Source organism: Aethina tumida, chromosome 5, assembly GCF_024364675.1.
Source record: "Aethina tumida isolate Nest 87 chromosome 5, icAetTumi1.1, whole genome shotgun sequence".
NCBI classification, from domain to species: Eukaryota; Metazoa; Arthropoda; class Insecta; order Coleoptera; family Nitidulidae; genus Aethina; species Aethina tumida.
The window spans coordinates 27,784,809-27,801,576 of NC_065439.1; the positions used below are offsets into that span (position 1 = coordinate 27,784,809).

Here is a 16,768-nt window from a genome sequence, read left to right on the forward strand (position 1 = left end):
ACAATAATGAGAAATAATGAAAGATTTATAATATTATTTTCTGCTGTTCAGAAAAATTTTGAAGTTTCAGTGCTGTAAAGGCCCTCAGCTCTTAACCTTTGCAAAATGGGTCTGTAGATTTCTGTAGCAAATGGCAATATGCAGCCTCTCTCTTGAATTTCACCATCCAAAATCATTTTGGTGGCAATAGCTGCTGGATACCCTACAGTCTTTGCCATTGCAGAATACCCATTGACATCTCCATAAACAACAAGATTAACTCCACGAGTCTCCTTTTTATTATCAGGCCAGTTTATACCAATCTCATGACGAAGTATTATAATATCTCGTTCATTTTTCTCTAAAATATAAAACATGTACGATATAAAAATAACTTACTTTTTTAAATTACCTAATGCAAGTTTAACAGACAAATAGTGGGCCAGGGTTTCCAATGGATTTCCACATTTCTCAATAGTTTTTTCATCCAACAATCCCAATTCTTCAAGAACTTCAACAGAAGTTTCGGATCCAGTTCTTTCTATTATCTTCGCCTTCAAGTTGTCATAAAGAATGTTCACATCTTCTACACTAATCAGGTTACAAATCAATTGCCTCCAAGTAATTTCTGGACCTTGCTGATGCAAGCTTGGATGAGGTTCTGAATCTAGAAGACCTAAATATTGGAGATGTCTTGCAGCATTTGCAAAACCATTGTATCTAAAATATTTATCCTTTAAAATACAAATTGTTCCTACTGGTAAGATAAATTTCACCTTATGGTGCCCCTTAATACTGTTGTAGCATCTTCAATTCCATAATACTTGGCATATACAGTACTATCTCTGTTAGGAAAACCTTCCAAATTAAAGCCAGGAAGGAAATCCAGAGATTTGGTGGCTTGCATCAAATCACCGCCTTGTTTTATTTCAACAATTTGTCCTTTTCTCAAATACCTCGCTGAGGATACTGTATTAGCTAAGGCGCCACGGGGAGACCAAGAAAACTTGTATCTTAATGGATTGTCACTAAACTCTGGTGCTGGAAGACCTCCGCAAAATGATTCAAACGAAGTTATGCGACCACCCATCGCTTTGGCTTCTTGGATGCATTCTAAGGCCAATAAATGATCAATACCTGCAATAATCAACAGTGTTACTTATTTAGCACTCAGAAAAGAATAATGAAGTGACCTGGATCCAGCCCCACTTCATTTAATATCGTTACACCAGCATCCAACGCTTCTTTGTTGAAGCTTCTTACTTCAGGACTCATGTAACTGGCGGTTACCATGTGCTTTTTCTCATCAATACAAGCCTTGGCAACAATAGGATGCAAATTGGCTGGTAAAATGGATACGACAACGTCCGCCCTCTTTACTAAGTCATTTAGGGATGATGGATTATCGGCAGCGTTTAGATAGGCACTTTCAATGCCCGGGAATTGATGTGCCAATTGATCACCTAATTCTCTTTTCTCGCAAGCAACTGTGATACCAACAGATTTGTCGCGGTTAAGATATTCGACCAAAGGCGCTGCCACTCGACCTGCACCTAAAATAACCACGTTCTTTTCCCTTGCAACATCAGTTCCTGCACACTTGTGCCTGCTTTTTCTAGAATAAAATTATTGTAATAATTTTAAAGTAAATAATTTAAATAACATACATCGCTGCTTTCCTGAGGTCTTGGATATATTCATAATTCGTTGTTAACTTTCCATTACTGGCAATAATTGCCCCTGAAACACTTGGACAAAAACTATGACTTTCCAAAGGTTGAGTAGCATCAGATTTCAAAATATCGTAACTATAGGGTAGGAGAAGGTCTCCAAAGAAATCGGTACTTTCTCTTGGTATTTGTGTGGGCATATTGTCAATACTGCATACTAATACTCCAGGACCGTTGAAGGATTTAGTATCTTTATTTCTGTCTGCATCATACAAACAAAATGGTGTATCAATGGTGGTGCATTCATTCATAAATTCAATAGAACCGCCCGGGTCTGCTGATATGTCGCAAATTGCCAACATTCGGTGTGGTAATGCTGGTGCTCCCACTGAGGTTGGTAACCAAGGTGCATGTACAGGTCTTAACAAATGTTTTGCATCAGGAATTGTTAATAACTTTGGACTATTGACAGCCCAATATATTCCATTGACAATAACTGATGCATATGGCGCAATCTTCTTGTTGAAGGTTGATATGTAACGTTCAGGATGTTCCTCATACTCAACTGGATCGTATCCACCACCATCAGCTCGTTCTAAGTAATCTTTTCGTCTAATTTCACAACCGTATACCTTGTTCAAGCTGCCATGTTCCGCAGCCTTCTTTAAGGTTTCTGGTGTCACATACTCATGTGGTAACTCTTGAAATACTTCCTGAGAGCCCTGAGAAACGTTACCGGACCCTGTGAATACGTATGTTAAAGGTCCGATGGATTTTGGCATCAAACCCAAAGATATCTCGTACCCAGCATCTCTTACGGCCTGTCTGGCCATTGAAGAGTTTCTGTAGTTATGGGCGGGGCCTAAAATGTTTTAATTATAAACTAAGAATAAATTGTATGGATATTTAAGGTTACCTATGTGCATAAAAGGTGTGTGATGACCTAAAGCCAAAAGTCTCAGTCCCATTCCATGCAAAATATTAACCATTCCCGCGATTCCAGCCATCTTTCCGAACGCCACAACTCTCTGTCCCTTTTCATCCATGAGTTTCTCATAATCAATCAGTCGAATATTTTTTTCCAGAATGGCATCCAAAAGAGGCATATTCGATTCTTGGGCTTTGATGGTGTGCGAAAACATGCAGTAGGTTTTGTTCGGTATGAGCAACTCTATAGGGACTTGCTTGACTCCAAATATAATGTTTGCTTCGGAAATGTCCTCCTGGACTAAAGCCCCAGCGTTTAAATAAGCTTGCATCGGATAAGCTCTTCGGTTGCTGGGTTGGACAATAACTTTGACTCCTCGCTTCACCAGTTTCCGGACATGGGTGGGAGAAAATGGGGCCCTCCTTTCCCAGACGCTTTGATCCTCGCGTCTGATTGCGATTATCTTTTTTGTAGCCTGAATAAATTATTTTTTGTTGAAAACTGAACTAACACAATTAAGTTTCATTAAGAATTTTGTTAATATGAATATGTGCAATCATTTTTGAGATGTATATTAATAGTAAGCTCAGTTAATTGACCTAAATGAAACGTTTGGATCCAACTTTTGTGCCAAATACTTTAGATAATTTATATAACAATGCATGTGTATCTTAAATATTTACTTAAAATAATAATTGAACAAGATTCACAATCAGTACTATGTTGTAATTAAAGAACATTTGTAATTAAAAATAAATCGGCAACTAGTGTATGTAAATATTTGCCTTATAATAGTTTATTTATGTACTGGTGATAATTAAACTGATTAATACCATTATCAAAGATTTCCACACATAAAACTATAAATAACTGTAAAACAACCATTTATTGTTAATTGATATTAATCCCTTCTAAATCATATAATTTTTAAATTTATTTTGATAAAAAGTTTTCCTTAAAAATTATTTAATTTGTTGTAATAAAATATTTTCACACATATTTTAAAAATAACTCAACCTTGACTTAATATGTATGTATAAATTTTTGTTTTGCAATAATAATTTATTTCATTAATTTCATTATTTATTATTTGTGGTTAAAATTATTTAATTTAAATATTAATTCACACTGGAAAATCCATTGATATCATTATAAACCACATTCATATATTAAAATTATTTTTATACAGGGTGATTCACCTAACTTATTAGTTAGAATTAGTTACAGAATACGGAGAAAAGGATAACGTATTGAATTAACTTGATTATTTATTATGTGTGGATAAAACTATTTAATTAAATATTAATTCACATTGGAAAATCCATTGATATCATTATTAACCACATTCATATATTAAAATTATTTTTATACAGGGTGATTCACCTAACTTATTAGTTAGAATTAGTTACAGAATATAAAGAAAGGAAAAAGGTAATGATTTGAAATTTTTATAGTGAAAATAACAATTTTATTGATGTTTTAAGATACACAAAATTAAGCGTAATTAACCCTGTATATAATTTTTACGAATAATGGCTCCTATAGAAGGGGGAGAAACTTTATATCTTCAAAATTGGCAGTTTCAAAGAATTTTTAAAAAATATATAACTCATAAACTATTGGGTTTAAAGTCATAATAATTTTTAATTACAATCACTTTGGAACATACCAATAATAATTAATATTAATTACTCACATATGGTCGAGATGCCACAGAGGGATTTTTAAGCAGCAACCTTTGTGCGTTCAGCATTTTGAATTTCTTTAAAATTCCCAACAATATTCCCTTGAATTTTCCTATTTTGTCCACTTTATTTGATTTTTTTCGACAGTTTCTTTTTCAATCCAAAAACAATTGCTCTCTTGTTCAAATTACCACCGAACACGCATAACATCTTAGATCAACTAATTGAGTCGGGTTGAAAAATCTTTATCTGTCAGCCGAGATGTATTGCCAAACAATTATTTATCAGTCTTAACCTCTAGCCCCCGTTTGGAGGATTGTCATTTACTGGATGTAGTGGAAAAATACCCATTGAAGACTTTTTAAAAATTATTTTAATCTACCAATTCTGCATTATAACCGATAAAGTTGATCTGTGAGTTGGATCAAATTTGAATAATGTAATTATTACTCTTGTTTGTTAGAACACATGTACATTTGTTGCTTAATTAACAGATTATTTATTGAGTAACACTCGTTTTTCGCAATAAATATATTTTAAAAATGATATGAATTGACCACCACTTAATGACATAACTTATTATTGAAAACTATATAGAGTTTATTTTATATTAATAATTTACATTTTTTTGTTAAGTATAATTATTTATCTAAATGTGTAAATTTATTTTAAAAAATTAAAATTGTATTTAATGGGTTAGTCTTTTATGACAAATTTTTTTTATAATTAAAATCACTTTTTATATTTTCCAATTTAAACTAAAGTCAGTTTTTGATAATACGTATTTGGATGTTCACTTACCTTATTTTCAATGGAAATTTTAATTGATATTTATTATTGATTTGAGTTGTTTGTTAAGGGTACACATATTGAAATATTATCACCATAATATTCCAATTATTTTAAATAAATTAAGATAAAATAGGCGAGATTTGTTTAGGTTAATTAATTTAAAATATTTTCATTAAAAATCTCTAATAAAGTTTTATTAATTTTTATTACTTTTACATACAAGTTGTTTTTATGTCAGAATTTTGCATCCAGACTGAGTTAGTTAATTCTGTACTTCCCCACTGACTTCTTGGTATGCAAACAACATCACAGACAATGCGTACACCGATTGCATACGAGAGGGGATCTCAGACTCTATTTCTATCTACAAGCAAATAGTCTTTGACTATTAAAAATAATTTATTTACAGTAAATATTAAAAAAAATGTAAAAATAAATTTAATAATTTTAGTTGTTATGAATATAAATAATTCAATATCATGAAAACTGAACTTCAGTTTTATAATTTATAATTTATTCAAAATATATTAAATCATTTATTATTTATTCTTAGTCACAAATAAAAAAAATGTGACCATTGAAATTAACTAAAACATAACTAATATATAATCCTATATTATAAGACAATTCTTGAAGCAAATTTTTTAAATTAAAATAAATGTTCATAAATAAATGAATATATTCAAATGATTGTTCATATTTATTCAATATCAAAATCATAGGAGTTTATTTAAATATTTAATAATAAAGTTCACAGTATAAACTATCATTAGATTTATTTATTATATATGTTATCAACGCATATATTTAAAGGATCATTAATTAATCGAAAGACGCGTTTGATCGATAATCGAGAAATTGTTTTATCGATAATCGATTTAATTTGGTCCACACCCTGTAGCGACTCCCACGCAACGTGCGGACGTGATCGCGACGTCGGTAGCTGGAACGCCGCATCGCATCGGTTCTGCGTGCGGTGCCACCGCATTTCGAAACACAAAGAAAATTGGGCACGGACTGTCGTCGTCGCCGATGGGGTGGTCAAATTTTTATCTCGATGTCGCCGCACCGTTCCCGTCCCTCCGTTTGTCGAGCTTGTCGCTCGGCCGCTTCGCCCATCGACGTGCCGTTGCGTCGATCCGCTGCCCGAGAGAAAGCGTCACCTTCAAGCTTTCCAGCGATTTTGTCGGGGAAACGCACTGGCAAGGTTGAAAGGAAATTGCGAAATGCAACGGTCGGCGTCTGATGTACGTTTTTGGGGAACTGCGACGGGGGAAGGGATTAGAGAAAGGTTTGCTAAAAAAGATTTGGGTTGTACGGGGGATCTGTGTTTGGTAAACTGAACTAGGAAAGAAGAATGTACTTAACAGGCAAACCTGTAGAGAATTTGACGTTTTCCAATGATAACTAAGTTGCTCCTTGTGACAAAGTGTAATCAGAAATGTTACTTTTGTTTAAAACATAAGGAGGGATCACCAATCTTGCTCTGGAAATAAGATTTAGTGATGTGTGAATACTATTTATAATTTTACTTTCCCTTTCTGTGACTTGTTTTCACTTGTTGTGTGAATATATAAAACTTGTCTAATATCAAAATCTTCCCATATTACCTGAAAACTAAGAAGGATCACCAATCATGTTATCGAAAAAAGATTAAGCTCTTGGTGATAAGTGAATATTATTTATAATTTTACTTTCTCTTTCTATGAATTTTGTTTTAATACAACCCTTAATGATTACTATAAATCCAGGAAATTTATATTGGTCTACTTTCTCAAAAATAAATAATTTGCCAAATAATATTAAAAAAAACTTAAAACATTGTTAGTTATTATTATTCTTATTTAAAAAATTACTGAATAAGTAACTTCATGTCTAACTTTTAAATATTTATTTTTATACTTTTCTAATATCAGAATCTTCCTATATTACCTGAAAACTAAGAAAGATCACCAATCATGCTCTCGAAATAAAATTAAGCTCTTGGTGATGAGTGAATATTATTTATAATTTTACTTTCTCTTTCTATAACTTTTGTTTTAATACAACCCTTAAAGATTACTAAATATGAATGAATATTTTGCCAATTAATATTAAAAATAAAAAATAACTTTTATAAATAAAATTTCTATACAAACTACAATTTAATGTAAAAAAAAATTATTAGTTGTCAGATACAAAACAAATGCCATCCATGGCACACTACCGTTATTTTTACGTTTTTATTTATTTATTTAATTATTGAATAATATTCATTTTATGTACATTGAATGTGCCATTCGAAGGGTTTTTAATATTCAATTTAATTATGCTAAACATACGTGGTGGCCCACTGAAAATAATAAAGTTATTGATGTTTTAAGATGCACAAAATTAAACCTGTATAAAATTTGGTCGTACTGATTATGGCTCCTCATAGGATAGAAACGTGTATGCTTGAAATGAACCACAAAATTGGAGACTTTGCAGACATCTTAATTAGACCATCAATCTGTCAAAATTTTTTGAAAAAAATTAATAACTGAAAAACTATTTGGTTCGGATATAGGACAGAGTCATTTTATTTACAATTACATCTAGAATTTAAAAATCCAAAATATACAGGGCGTCCCTTTGAATATGTAAGTTTAAATATTGTTCAAAATAAATTAGAAAAGTAGTTCAAGTTAAATTAAAATTTATATCTTATGAATAAATTAGCTTATCCACCCTATAAATTGAAAGTAATATGAAAATTTGAATGTCAAATTCGTGAGTTGGATAAAGAAATTTTTTTTTTTTTGATTATTGAGTTATTTTAAAGGTTGTTATAACAACAAAACCAATTTTATTTTATTATTTTTTTATAATATGAAAATTTAAATCTTCTATATCTTTTATGATATTTTCATAGTGATTGTGGACATACTGGAATTTTTTTTATGCAAAGCAGAAGATATGTATCAGACTGATAATATTACTATTATTATTACAGGATTAAATTAATCAATGATATTGTTAACACGTGTATTGTAACTATAGTTACTTTTTATGTTCAAGTTATCAAAATTTATACAAATGATAAACAATTTGAACAATTGAATATATCCTAAACATAATTATAATATCATTAAAGTTACGAATATTCGTAACAATTAATTTATAAGTAAGAGAGACTTACAAATAGGTAAACTAAAATTTAAGGTATACTCTAATGAAGTTGTACTGTTAATATATATCTTCTTCCTTGTGCAGATTTATTTTGAAGATTTCAATTGTTTCGTTGTTTTTCTATTTGTTTTAAATACAACTTTTCTACCTATTAATATACCTCAAAATAGTGAATTACCTAGTCCCTCCTGCAAATTCTGTTCCATGAAAAATTTAGAAATATATATACAGTTAACGTCCGGCTGCAATACCAGATTATACTCTCATGTAATGAGAGGAACACCCAACGTTATCCAACATTACAAAAGTGACGCAAGTTGCTAGTGTTCTAGTGAAGCCCCCAGTCGTAATAAAAATTTTCTTGCGAACGGTGAGTCACCGCAAGCCGGCCCCACTTCCCGGAACCTATCGATCGGACCCCGTACGTATCTGTTGCACAGTGCTGCCAACGTCGTCGTAGCTTGAACGCCACCGCCTGTCAAACAGCCCGAGCGAGAAAAGTCGTCTACGGTACCGTAACCCACACAATTGTTTTCTCGGTCCTCTCGGTCAGCTATAGCCAAATTGCGTTACGTGTGGAAAATGTGCGTCGCGGTGCGTTGCGGAGGTAGTTGCAGTCGTCGCGTGTGATAGTGTGTGTCCCTGCGAGGGGTGCAAGTGTCCGCAATATCAGCCGAAAAGACAATGGATCAGACCTCGGAGTCGACCACTAACCCTATTAACCAGGGGTGTGGCCAACATCCGAACATATCGCTGCATGTGAGCCCCACGACCGGCGGCGATTTCTACTTGAACGTCGAGCCCGACGTGAGCGTCGACAATCTCAAGAAACTCGTCTCGAAAAGACTGAAACTGCCCAGGGACAGGATCAGCCTGCTGTTCCGCGATAAGTGGGTTTCAGATACGATTTTACAGTTAGCCGTAATTTCCTTGCGTTTTTTTGTTGTTTCAGGCAACTGTTGGACGGCAACCTGATGCAACACGGCATCTCGCACGGATCCAGGATCACCCTGCTGCCCAACATCGAGACGGGGTTGATGGTGAGCGATCGTCTTTTTTTATGGATTTTAATCGCATGCGACGCCTAATTTAGTAGTCTGGGCCTAATTTAAATAACAAATGCGGATTCGAAATTCCGAGTGCGGTTCTCCGATTCTACTTTGGACTATTTTTTTTTGTTCACGCTGACCAAAGTTTGATGTTCCGTAAAAAATAGGTGTACAAAAACTGTTGTCATATGTTGACATAACCTTACATTGATCGTTAATTAAGGTGTATGTGCCATAAATGTTTAATTAAAATTCGAGATTGATCAAACATTGGCCGACATAGCGACACATTAACGCCATGATCACTTTTGTTGTGAAACAATGCTACGCGAGCTTCTGATCAATATTGATTTTCGTAAAATTGTTGAAAAACTACTTTGAAGGTAAAATGATATGCTTAATGTTTATTGATAACATTTACATACGTAAAATGGATATTTATGCTTGTAACATAAATTGCACAATAGTTTTTAATACTTGTAGTCTTGTTGTCACATACCTTGTAATTCAAAGCATTGTGAAACTACAGTGAAATACAAATGTTTTCCAAACTTTGCATATTAATAATGTAGAATGAGTGTGCTATTTTTTATGAATAACATTTTGTTGTGTTGTAAATGAGTTGAATAATTAACTATCAATATTAATCCTTACTGTGCATCATCCTCAACACATATTATTTTCAATAATAAATCAAGTACAAGTAAAACTGATTATCATTGTCATACTTCTATAAACTTCACATTAAAATTAATAACAACACTTCAAAATAAATTTGAAAATCATGCTGTTTTAAATATGCATAAATATGTAACTGTAAATGTATTAGAAAATTATATTATTACAATTTAAACTAATTCTAAGCAAATACTTAAAATAATTAACTTTAACATTGACAGTCGTATTAAGTAGTTTAGTTTTATTGTAATTAGTAGAAATGATTAAATAATATGTATTAGCAATAACAAATTTAATTTAAATAATAGAATATATTTTGTAATGTGCTTATTATCTAGTAACTTTGTTTATTTAGGGTGGTTACATTTCTAACAAATCTAGGATTCACTGCCGGGTAAGCTAATTATTTTAGTAGGAATTAAACAAATAAAATATGCGTTGTTAATGATTTACATAATTAGTACTTAAATGTTTAAATAATCTGAATTCCGAATATTTGAATAAGAATTAAATAATAATTAATGTCTGTGGGATTAGGAAATTTCACACCTCTAAAAAGTCCAGTAACTACTAAAACTGTTGTTGATAGTTAAGAAGAACAATCCTGATTATTTGCAGTTCGAAAAGTGAAGCAATGGAAAGTTTGAGTCCATTTATTTTGTGATAATGTAAGCTACGCCCATGTCCCTTAATTTCGTAGACAGGATGGTGATAATGAAAGGTCAATTTTAGTTTTAAACGATCGGTACTTTCACTATAGTCATCTATTTCAAAATATTGTGAAACATTACTGTTATTAAGTTCCCAAAATATTTCATTGTGTTCTAATAATAACATATATTTAGAAAATCCTCTTTTGAATATCTTGATTAGTGTGTCTATTTTTAAAAATTGTGTACCCACTTATTGTTAATAACAGCATGATAATTTATTTTGTACATGGAAATCAAAATTATCGGAAATTTGAATATATGCGTTGAAGGTTTTATTCATTACAGATACATATATTATTATAAAAAATTATAACTAATTATTATTTATTCCAGTATTTGCACTTCACAATATTTACAAATTATTTACGTGTTCCCGTAACAATGTTCTATAAATAACTGTAACTAACGCTGGGTGTAAAGTTGTTTATAATTTCAAAAGTCTTTCACGTAAACCAAAGTTAGCATAGTTTTAATTACACAAGTTTTGGTAAGGATTCGCCACCTCAAGTGGCAACCTACCCTTTATAAAATGATACATAATTTAAAGATAAAATTTATAAACCTTATTTTACTTTTGTTTAATACAGTATTGTATTTTTTGTTTTATTTTTATTGAAAACCATCAAAAGTACTCTGATGTTTCTTGTAATATATTTTATTTTTTAACTAGTGAAAAACAAAAATTGTTTTAATGTTTACTGGTAACAGTAAAATAAAAATAAAATAAAATGCAGTATGGGTTCGAGGTCATAGATGATTTATAAAATATTAATTATTCATTTTATATTATGGACTAGCTCTTTAAATTATACAGGGTAAACCAACTAGCTTATTCATTATAAGTTTATGAAAATTGGAAAAAGGTATTGATCTGAACTGTTTAGACCAATTATAATTTGACTTATTTTTAGTAGGACACCCTGTATATTTTTAAATTCTACGAGGAATGACAAATGAAATTACTATACCACATCCTATACCTAAACCCAATACTTTTTTAATTATTAATTTTATTCTAAAAATTTTAACACATTGACGCCCTAAATTAAATGTCTGTAACGCCACCAATGATAATGCTTAATCAATAACCATCCTATAAGGTGTCATTATTAGTATTTCCAAATTTTATACCGAATGTTAGTTTACTACGTTTTTGCACCAACATATTGGTGGTCTAAATAAAATGTCTGTAACGCCACCAGTGTTAATGCTGGGAGGTTCATTCTTGACATACACGTTTATCAATAACCATCCTATAATGAGCCATTATTACTACAGTAATAACGTCATTTGTTTTGTATTTAACAACATTACATTTTTGTTGGTCAGCATCAAAATCTATCAAAATTTTTAAAAATAAAATATATATCAAAAAGTATTGGGTTTAGATAAGGGTATAGGATAAAGTCCCAAAATGTCACTTCCGGTGAAACCGGAAATGCAATTTTGTTCAGAATAAATTACAAAAACAGTTATATAAGTCAAGTTATAATTGATATAAAAATTTCAAATCAACGCCTCAATACACTAGTTAAAAATAAAACGAACCATTTTCTTGTAAAATTTTCGTTTATTATTTTATTTTATACCCTCTGTATATTCAAAACTATTTCAATTAATTTGTAATTTTTTTAATCTCTAGAAACGCCTACAAAACGTCTATTGTAATGCACTCTTCTACTTCTACAAATGTATATTGCTAATCTATGATGTGTTCTTGTAATGCATTAAGTTTTATTTATGATAAAAATATTTAGACGTTAAATATAAGTAATAAATCATCCTCAACTATTTACGGTATTGTGCAGCATAAGCATAACAAAATATGCAAGTGTAGATAACGTATGTAAATGTCTTGGATTTTATCTAAGAGAAACCGTATCAAACGAAAGACAATCTTAAAAATTTAAATGCATTCGTAAACACAAAAAGAGTCCGTCAAAAATACAACTTGCACATATTTATGCATTTATGCATTACCCATCTTCTAAAGAAACCGACCCATATTTCAGACGCCACGTCCTGAGTACGGCATAATGCAGGCCCTCGAATCCCTCAACGACAGCCAAGTAAACGAGTTCCTGTGCGGGAAGGCGCCCCTCAATCTGAGCATGCGCCTCGGCGATCACATGATGCTCATCCAGTTGCAGCTGTCGTCGGTCGCGGCCGCCGCCTCGTCCTCGTCCGCCCCGTCGTCGAGCCGCGACCAGCACCAGCAGGACCACCACCAGACCCATCACCATCACCACAACCATCCGGTGGGGCACCAACACCAAAGAATGGCGGACAGAGAGCCGCGACCGCACCATCAGGACGACGGCAACTCGGACTCGCATTCGGCCAGGAACACGACCAGTCTGTTGCAGGCGAGCAGGAATTTGCAGCACACGCTGCGAAGGTTATCGGCGGACGTGTTCTCCGGACCGAGTGGCAGAAGTAAGTTTGGTACGCTTTAATTGACGTTTCAAGGCGACCGGTATCAGGTTTTGCAGTAAGTCGACGCTTGGAAGTGCGTTTTTTAATATAAATTATAAGCGGCAACATGTCACGACACCGGAACATAATTTGTGATAATGGAACAAAATATATAAATACAATTAGGGTCTGGAATTTGAATTCCATAGGAAAACAACTGATTTTGAATTAATTGTTGTTATTAACAACATAACGTTCCAAGGATACAGATAATATAATCGACACTACACAACGGTATTAGGGCTAAAGTTATCAATTAATTTGTATCTTACTCGCCCAGAAAATCAACTCAATTAAATATACTAAAACACATATAATATATTTAAATTTAAAATTGAATTAATTTATAATCTGTTTACCTTTTGTTGATATTTAAAACAAATGAAACATTTTCATTTACATTTAAATTCCATTCATCAATGTGTGAAGTTGAATGAGAGCAAAAAATGAACAAAGCAATTAATTATATGTTTTTTCTTTAAACAAGGATCTAAGTGTGTAACACTTATTATTAATTAGAAGTATGTAAATACATAAGCATCGTCACTTTTCTATTCTATCAGTAAAATAAAACAGGATAATTAACAGTTGTGATTACAGAAAACATAGTGAAATACAAATTACAATTATACAGAAAAAAATATATAAAATAATATATTTTTTATATATTATTTTCAATGAAACAACCTGTATATTTATAGATTTTTATGTTCTATATCTAATTGCAAATAAAATATACTATGTCATATATCTAAATCCAATAGTTTTTGGTTTATTAATTTTTTTCGAAAAATTTTGATAGATTGATGGTCTAACTGAAATGTCTGTAAAACCTCGGAGGAATATGGATAAGATGAAGAAGGATTTTAGATGTAATAAATAATTACGTTACATAACATTTTATATATAAAAATCGATATTCAGAATCAATAGTTGGTTTAGTGTATTATTGATATTGAACATAATTTTTACATATAGAAAAATGTGAAACATTATTAATTGCTTAATCCAGTTAACAAAGAAGGTAAATTATTAACTTAACTTAAACTGTTTTTACTACATTTTGACATAATATTTTTACATTGGCATAAATATTAAAACAGGTTTTGTTACTTGATAATTCTAAAATTATGCACAATTATTTTCTTTTGTTTATTCCAAAAATCATCATCAATATCAGTAATCTACTAGAATTATGCAATTTTTTGCCAATAGAATCCTCCATCTCCCAGAACTGCTAAGGCATCGCTTTGCAGTACCATGTCCCATCACAATTGCAGGCCTGGGATTGTTGTGCGTATCGATCGAGCCGTGACGTCTAAAAGTGTCCACGTCTCGCTTACGTCCTCACCCCCGTCATACAAATCTATATTGTTCGGGTCTTGTTGTAGGTCGACGTGAGAGCATATACTCGGGAACATTCAGCGGCGCCTTGAATCCAGGACTACAGGACTCGAGAGGACGGCCGCGACGGGACGTCTCCACAATCGTACACATTCTAAATGATCTCCTTTGTTCCGTGCCCGAATTGCGGCGGGTCACCCGAACAGGTACGTCAAAATAATTTCCCTCCAAACGCTAAACTCAAAAGAGACAGAGAGAAGCGTGACCCCGCACCCTTGACACCGTTTATTTATAGAACGCTTCCTTTCCTCAGTTTCAACGAAAATTAAAAGCTCGACTTGTCACCTTCCAGTGCGACCCGAGGAACCACCCACAAATCCCAGTTCCTCGACGTCGTCCGCACGGGAAGAGAGCGAACCTGCCCCGTCGACGTCCTCGAGCGACGATCACACACAACGCACGAGAGGCAAGCTGGAACAGCTGCGTCTGGTGATGGGACAGAAGAGGGAGAGGCGCCGTCAACGCAAACAGAAACCGTACGCCTTACCGACGCCCCAGGCCGATTCTGACACCGTGACGGCGTGAAGGGCGAACGTCCCCCTTACTGTACATAGAGAGGCACACAGGACACCCACACCCGATCCCCCACGAACACCGTCGCCCACCCAGAATAATGCGCAAAGGCTGTTCACATAGCGGCGCCTTGGGAGACTCCGGCGCATAATGGAGTAGTAATAATTAAACGTTTACGATCTGTATGGTCGGAGATTTGCTTGTTTATAAGCAATTTCGGCACATAACCAGTTATTATTAGTAGTATGTAATTTGTTTTCCCGATCGTAAAGTTTTTGTGCTGATTGAATCTTTATCAATGACCTTACAGATGTAAAAATGCCAGTTCAGTTCTCTCGAGGCGCCTAATATGATTAATTCGGTTCGTATTCCCACAGTACACACTTTGCTATTACTGATTTCGCGAAAAGACTGCATACATTATTGACGTTTCTTATAATAATACGATTTTATGTTCCTATTTTGAACTGACACAAGCCCTTCCAAAGCATTTTTTAATATAATGAAACGTAATTCAAAGTGCTTGTACCTGTGAATAGGCCACATGCAATATAATTTACATAAGTGACCCATAGTGCAAATTTTCTTAAGGATTAGTTCAGGACATTATTTTTTATTTGTAGATATATTTGTGAACCTACAGAAATTTTTGTACATAGTTATTGTTTAAAGAGTTTCCGAACCGTTTTGCTTCAATATTCAGGGATTTTATCTCAAATATTACACCTCTGGAATGTGCAACAAAATTGATTTCAAGTTTTGTTGTATTATTTCTTGCAAAAATGTATTAAATCTGACTTGTTGAACCTGTAACCTATAACACCAATTCTGAACATTGTAGATTCATTTTATGTGACATAGCTTCAAATTGTTCACCTTACAATTTGTGTCATTGAATTTTGTATTACATGAGTTTAATTCAAAATTTCAAAGATGATTTGAAATTGGTGACTTCAATAGTGGATAAGTCTCTACAAGATATACATTTTTGATTACTGCTGTTTTTGCCAAAACACAAGAATATTATAAAATAAATCATTAAAAATTTACAGATCAGAAATTACTTTTGTGGAAGACCATAGTTGAGTTGGCTATTGATAATTACAAAGATGCCGTTTGTAATTTTCATTTCTATTAAAACAACATCAAAGCTTTACACTTCAGAAGTTTTTCTGTGGTAGTCCATGGTCAATGAATTGTAGACAACAACTCATACCTAGTTGTGTATTTTTGTGTTTTGGCAAATAAAGCAGTAATAATTGTTTATTTTGTTGGAATTTTGTCTCTGATATATCTAATAAGTTTTAGATAGAAATTAACGTCTCGAATTTCGTACAATTTCAATGAGACTCTTTGTAACATCAGAATTTTTATTACTTTTAACAACAGGATCTGTTTTGGGTTTCAGTTAGTTTTATCCATGCATTAGACGTGACCTATATATCATCTGTGATTTGTTTTTCTTTAGTAATTGTTGAAGATATGTCTCATTTGTTTTATTAGCTGTAAGCAGTTTTTAGCTGTCATCTTACCTGTTTACTCTATCAGTTTTAATTACTTTATTATAATAACATTAAAGTTAAGTTCTTCCCCTTACTTATACCTAGGTTTAAAGTACGCAATCTAATAAGTTTATCACGTGTTTTGTTGCTGAATTATTTGTTTTTGTTCTGCGTATTATTGGCATAGAAAAATTATCAGTTATGTTCAATAAAGTATTTTTAAAAATATC

The 16,768-nt window shown here is 32.6% G+C and overlaps 2 protein-coding genes across 4 annotated transcripts; one reads left to right on the top strand and one right to left on the bottom strand.

Annotated features, from left to right (window-relative positions):
- Nucleotides 1–2: 2 nt before the first annotated feature.
- On the bottom strand, nucleotides 3–4,476 carry LOC109604531 (alpha-aminoadipic semialdehyde synthase, mitochondrial). The gene is made up of 7 exons (XM_020021066.2): nucleotides 4,274–4,476; nucleotides 2,566–3,052; nucleotides 1,647–2,511; nucleotides 1,173–1,594; nucleotides 756–1,116; nucleotides 392–699; nucleotides 3–340 (listed from the first exon to the last, which is right to left on the bottom strand). Exons 1-7 carry the CDS (start codon nucleotides 4,328–4,330, stop codon nucleotides 48–50), a joined length of 2,793 nt encoding a protein of 930 aa, XP_019876625.2. The 5' UTR covers nucleotides 4,331–4,476; the 3' UTR covers nucleotides 3–47.
- Nucleotides 4,477–8,664: 4,188 nt separating this feature from the next.
- Nucleotides 8,665–16,766, top strand: LOC109604538 (midnolin homolog). 3 transcript variants are annotated; one of them, XM_020021073.2, is made up of 6 exons: nucleotides 8,665–9,094; nucleotides 9,157–9,244; nucleotides 10,287–10,325; nucleotides 12,657–13,080; nucleotides 14,511–14,669; nucleotides 14,777–16,766. In XM_020021073.2, exons 1-6 carry the CDS (start codon nucleotides 8,889–8,891, stop codon nucleotides 15,046–15,048), a joined length of 1,188 nt encoding a protein of 395 aa, XP_019876632.1. In that variant the 5' UTR covers nucleotides 8,665–8,888; the 3' UTR covers nucleotides 15,049–16,766. The 3 variants fall into 3 exon arrangements, with proteins under 3 accessions (XP_019876632.1, XP_019876634.1, XP_019876633.1); XM_020021075.2 differs by having other exon boundaries at nucleotides 14,816–16,766; XM_020021074.2 differs by lacking the exon at nucleotides 10,287–10,325 and having other exon boundaries at nucleotides 8,667–9,094.
- Nucleotides 16,767–16,768: the final 2 nt, after the last annotated feature.